This window comes from Atta cephalotes (genome assembly GCF_000143395.1).
Source record: "Atta cephalotes unplaced genomic scaffold scaffold00001, whole genome shotgun sequence".
In the NCBI taxonomy this organism is placed as follows: domain Eukaryota; kingdom Metazoa; phylum Arthropoda; class Insecta; order Hymenoptera; family Formicidae; genus Atta; species Atta cephalotes.
Genome location: NW_012130065.1, coordinates 11,106,452 through 11,111,076, shown reverse-complemented (window position 1 = coordinate 11,111,076; position 4,625 = coordinate 11,106,452). Strand labels below are relative to the sequence as shown.

Below are 4,625 nucleotides of genomic sequence, written 5' to 3'. Positions count from 1 at the left end.
TATATATATATATATATATATATATATATATATATATATATATATACACACACACACATACATCAAACATATTAAATCATTAAATTATTGTTGCTCTTATTGTTTCAAATGGTAGTCTATATTTAAAAATAAAAATTTTAAAATAATATGTGTGTAATTAAATATACAGATTTTCATTATTTAATTAATAACAAACACTGTAAGTGTGGTCATCGGCAGAAATTTTTCACACATGATCTTACAGAAAAAAAGAAAAAAAAATGTCGGTACATACCTTTTCCTGCGTTCGATTCCACACGATCACACTATGACCACTGTTGATCAAATTTTTCACGATACCGCTACCCATGATGCCGAGCCCGAGAAAACCAAATTTCAAAGTCGATGGAAGGATATTCTTCTCTCTGAGAGTTTGCGACATTGTTTCGACGTCTAAAGGTGGCGTAACCTGCGAAACAAGGAAAAGGAATATTACGGGAAGGGAATAAACATGTACTACTTCTAATATTTTCTTGATAAAAAGACGAACAACTTTAAGAATTCTATGATATTTTTAAAATGTATTTTCTTCCAATAACACAAATGTACCTTTCACAATAAATGATTAATCCAAATCTTTAAATTTCCTATTATAGATAATAATTTGAACTGTTGTAAATAAGAAAATCGTAAGCTATCAATGATACAAAATTAGAATTAATTTGACTTCATGACTTCGTGATAACGTTCTAATAAAAAAAATAGAAATAATCAGAGTTGGGTAATAACTAGTTAAAACGTTAAAAATTAAAAAAAAGTGAAAAAGTTAATAATTTTTAACTCAACTTAGTTAATTTTAAATGCATTAATTTTTAACTTAATTTAGTTACTTTAATTTATCAACTTTTTTTAAATTAAAAATTTTTCTATATCTCTTAATGCCAATATTTTTTTTCTATAAAGTCTTAAACATTAGAGAATTAATTTAGAAAAAGTTCAATAATTTTATGATGAGAGAGCTATAATAAGAGTTACACCATACGGTAGCCAGTTTTTATTGACTCGATAGGTTTTGTCAATTCCCGCTTATATTTGAATCACACTAATTTTAGGTATAATAAACGTTATATTTCAGTAATAATATTCAGCATAAATATGAAATGAATCTTAGAAAAGTCTTATTGTAGAACATTGCACATCCATCCATTTTTTACATTTTTACGTATATTTTTACATATATTTTTACATTTTTACAAATATCTAGTCAATATAGTCATAAACATGTGTGAGCAATCATTTCAGAAGTTAAAGAAAATTAGATAATGGTTGAAAAAAGAGAAATAACGTTATATCCTTCTCTCTCGCAAGATTTTGACAAAATGCCTTATGGTGTGATTCTTACTATATATAAGTAACTTACATGTGAATATAAAATTAAATTTACCTAATAATCTATATTTGTAAGTGTTATTTAAAGTAATCTCATTTTAACAAAAATTAGGACATTCTGATCTTAAAATAATTTACAAAATTAACTTTTTTTAAAAGTTAATTCACTCTTAACTTTTATTAAATTAATTCTTTAGTCCTTCAACTTTTAATTTAATTTTATTAATTTTATAAGATATTAACTTTAACTTAATTTAATTAAAAAAAACATTAACTTACAACTCTGGAAATAACAAAATGCAATTAATTGTACTTAAAACCTATTTTAACAGATTTTAATAGGTTCTTATTATACTTTTTAATATTAAAATATTATAGCTCTAAAAATAAAAAATTATGAGAAAATATTTCCAAAAATTTCTACGAAAGAATATACGTTCTAAAAAAATTCGTAATTGGAAAAAAAATACTTTATATAGAATATTATACATATTATAAAAAAATGACTCAAAATAAAATAACTATTAAACTGTATCTAAAAAACCGTTTGTTTAAACAAATTTTGAGAAAGTTTACGTAATTTCTATTTTACAAATTATATTGAGAGAAGCATATATAATGATAGGAATAAACATAGCTACTCCTAATTTATTCTTTGTAAAAAGAGGAATAACTTCACGAATTTTATATAATTCTTCAAATATATTTTTTCAATAACAAATGTTCCTTCCGTAAGAAATTTATTTTATTTAATCTAATTAATCTAATAATTTAATTAATCTAAAGATATTATTTCAGCCGAAAATTGAGAACGCGAATTTATTGAATTTCGTATAGATATTTCTCTCAATACTTCGATGATCGAAATAGGAGAACATCCGCATGGAATTTACAAAATCCGAGTTCTCAAATCCTAGCTAAAGTAATATATTTTTCGCAATAAATTACTTACAGATTTTTAAGGTCTATTTAAACTGATATATAAATTCACAAGAAATATTGTTAAGCACAAAGAATCGTCTTGATCGAATATTTTTCATTCATGTGTATGTTTAAAATTAATCTAATTTAATAATCTAAATCTTTAAATTTTCAATAGTACATAAACATCGAAACTGTTATAAATAATAAAATCACAATTTATTGAAGATAAAAAATTAGATTTAATCTGCGTAACTTTTAATAAAATTCTAGTTAAAAAATTAGAAATAAAATGTAATTAACTGCATTTCATTATTTCATTATTTCTTAAAATTCATTTTAATAGAATTTTTATTAAATCTTTTAATGCTAAAATATTTGCAAAAAAATAAAAAATTATGAGAAAACATTTCTCAAAAATTTCGATAAAAAAGTATATGTTCTAAAAAGATTTCTAAAAAGATTCATTAATCGAGAAAAATATTCTTTACTTTTATATAGTATTTTATTCTTTATGTAGAATTTTAGAAGAATATTCTAATAAAAGAATGTCTCGAATAAATAAAACTGTCTCAAATAAAATACTAATTATTAGCTATAAATATCTAAATAGAACTTTTTCTTTAGACAAATTCTAGAATATACAAGTTATACCTCGTTTCTATTTTACGGCATATTTAGATAAACAAAAGCACACTTAATAATAAAAATATTATTAAATAATACATCAATAACACTGTAAAAATTTTTCAAAATTAAAAATAACTTAAAAAAGAATAAAAAATTATTAAAAATAATTAGATAGATCTTTGAATAATTAGGATTCATAGATTGCGTCTAATGCGCTTATTGGTAAATCCTATCCGAAACGTACAATTAAATATAATTCCGATATGTATTTAATGCAAAAAATAAATCTTAATTCTTTGGATTATATAATTATAATTTTTATTGACGTTAAGATTATAAAAACAATAGGTGGCAAGATTATAAAAAAAAAATAAGTGGGTTCCATGTGCCTAACTACGATACTGGAGTGTAGCGTGTATGCGTCGCGTGTATATGAATAGATGAAATATCGTCACGCGTGCATACTCGATTCTTGATTTTATGTAACATAATGTTCACAAATATCTTTTAACGCTAAATGCGTGATATAAGTACAATTCCAAATGTTTATAAACAAACTTGAATTTTTTACATGTATCGAAATATTGTACATATATTGTAAATTGAAAATTGTGAATGAAGAAAGCATAACTATGATATGAGAATAAATAAAATTTAATATTATTATTAACCAATTACTTCCTTCACTCACAATCTGTAATGTTTCAATCTCTTATAAAATCACGAACAAACATGGGATAAGAATCGGGATTTGAACCATGAATCGCCACTTACGAATCAATCACTCAAAAACAGAGATATGACACTCTACGATTTTAATATTAAGATGGAAACTCATTTGGGAAACACATATTTCAATATTCAGATCAGATTTATGTAGCATTCAGATCATTTAATAGATCATTAGATTCTATTTATTCTCTGTCAGTCAGACTTTAATCAATAATAATCACAGGCTAGGATAAATAAATCTCTTATATATGACCGTTTCTACCAATAAAGATTAATGTTAATTCTGATTCAACTTATTTTTCTAATGTTTTTTCTAATTCTTAGAACTAGAAAAAATAAAGATAATTGAATCGAAATTAAAATTAATCTACAATAACAGAAACGGGCATCAGGCTAATAATAAAAACAAAGTCATAATATTGATTACTTACGGGTCTGGCGATATTTGCCGGTCTATTGAGAAGCGAGCCCGTTTTTCTAGCCGACGAAGAATGGTTCAGGGTAGGACTGATACTACCAAGTCTATTACCATTACTGTTACTGGATTCTCGACGCTGCTTTTTAGCCGGTCGACGTTCTGAACCGCTGTCGCTGAGACGCTTGGTGGTTTTAGCAGCAGTCTCCTGTAGCAGCAGTTACTCAGTTTGTATATATAATACAAAATATAATAAAAAAATACTTTTGACAGTTGTTGATGAGAAATGGAAGATGAGTTCGCTGCTGACCTTTCGCGGCTTCGGTGTTTTGACGACGGGCGTTTTCTTTTCAGATATAGTCTCTTCTTTGAGTCTGTCGAATAAGGAATCTGGATCCAAACCATCCTCAAATACCTGGTGCATCAATGTAAGTTATTTTCAATGTAATCAATTTCTATTTCAATATTCCAGTAATATGTAAATTTTATTTTTTATTTAACTTTCAACATTAAATTAATTCTATATATATATATATATATATATATATATATATATAAT

General features: G+C 24.7%; 1 protein-coding gene across 1 annotated transcript in view; it reads right to left on the bottom strand.

The window, feature by feature from the left end:
• LOC105626941 (putative oxidoreductase GLYR1 homolog) overlaps positions 1-4,625 on the bottom strand; it is a 47,184-nt gene that overhangs the window by 39,986 nt on the left and 2,573 nt on the right. The window contains exons 5-7 of the mRNA XM_012208235.1: positions 4,377-4,481; positions 4,083-4,274; positions 275-448 (exon numbers count right to left, since the gene is read on the bottom strand). Coding sequence (XP_012063625.1) covers positions 275-448; positions 4,083-4,274; positions 4,377-4,481 — 471 coding nt within the window. The remainder of the gene's footprint in view (positions 1-274; positions 449-4,082; positions 4,275-4,376; positions 4,482-4,625) is intronic.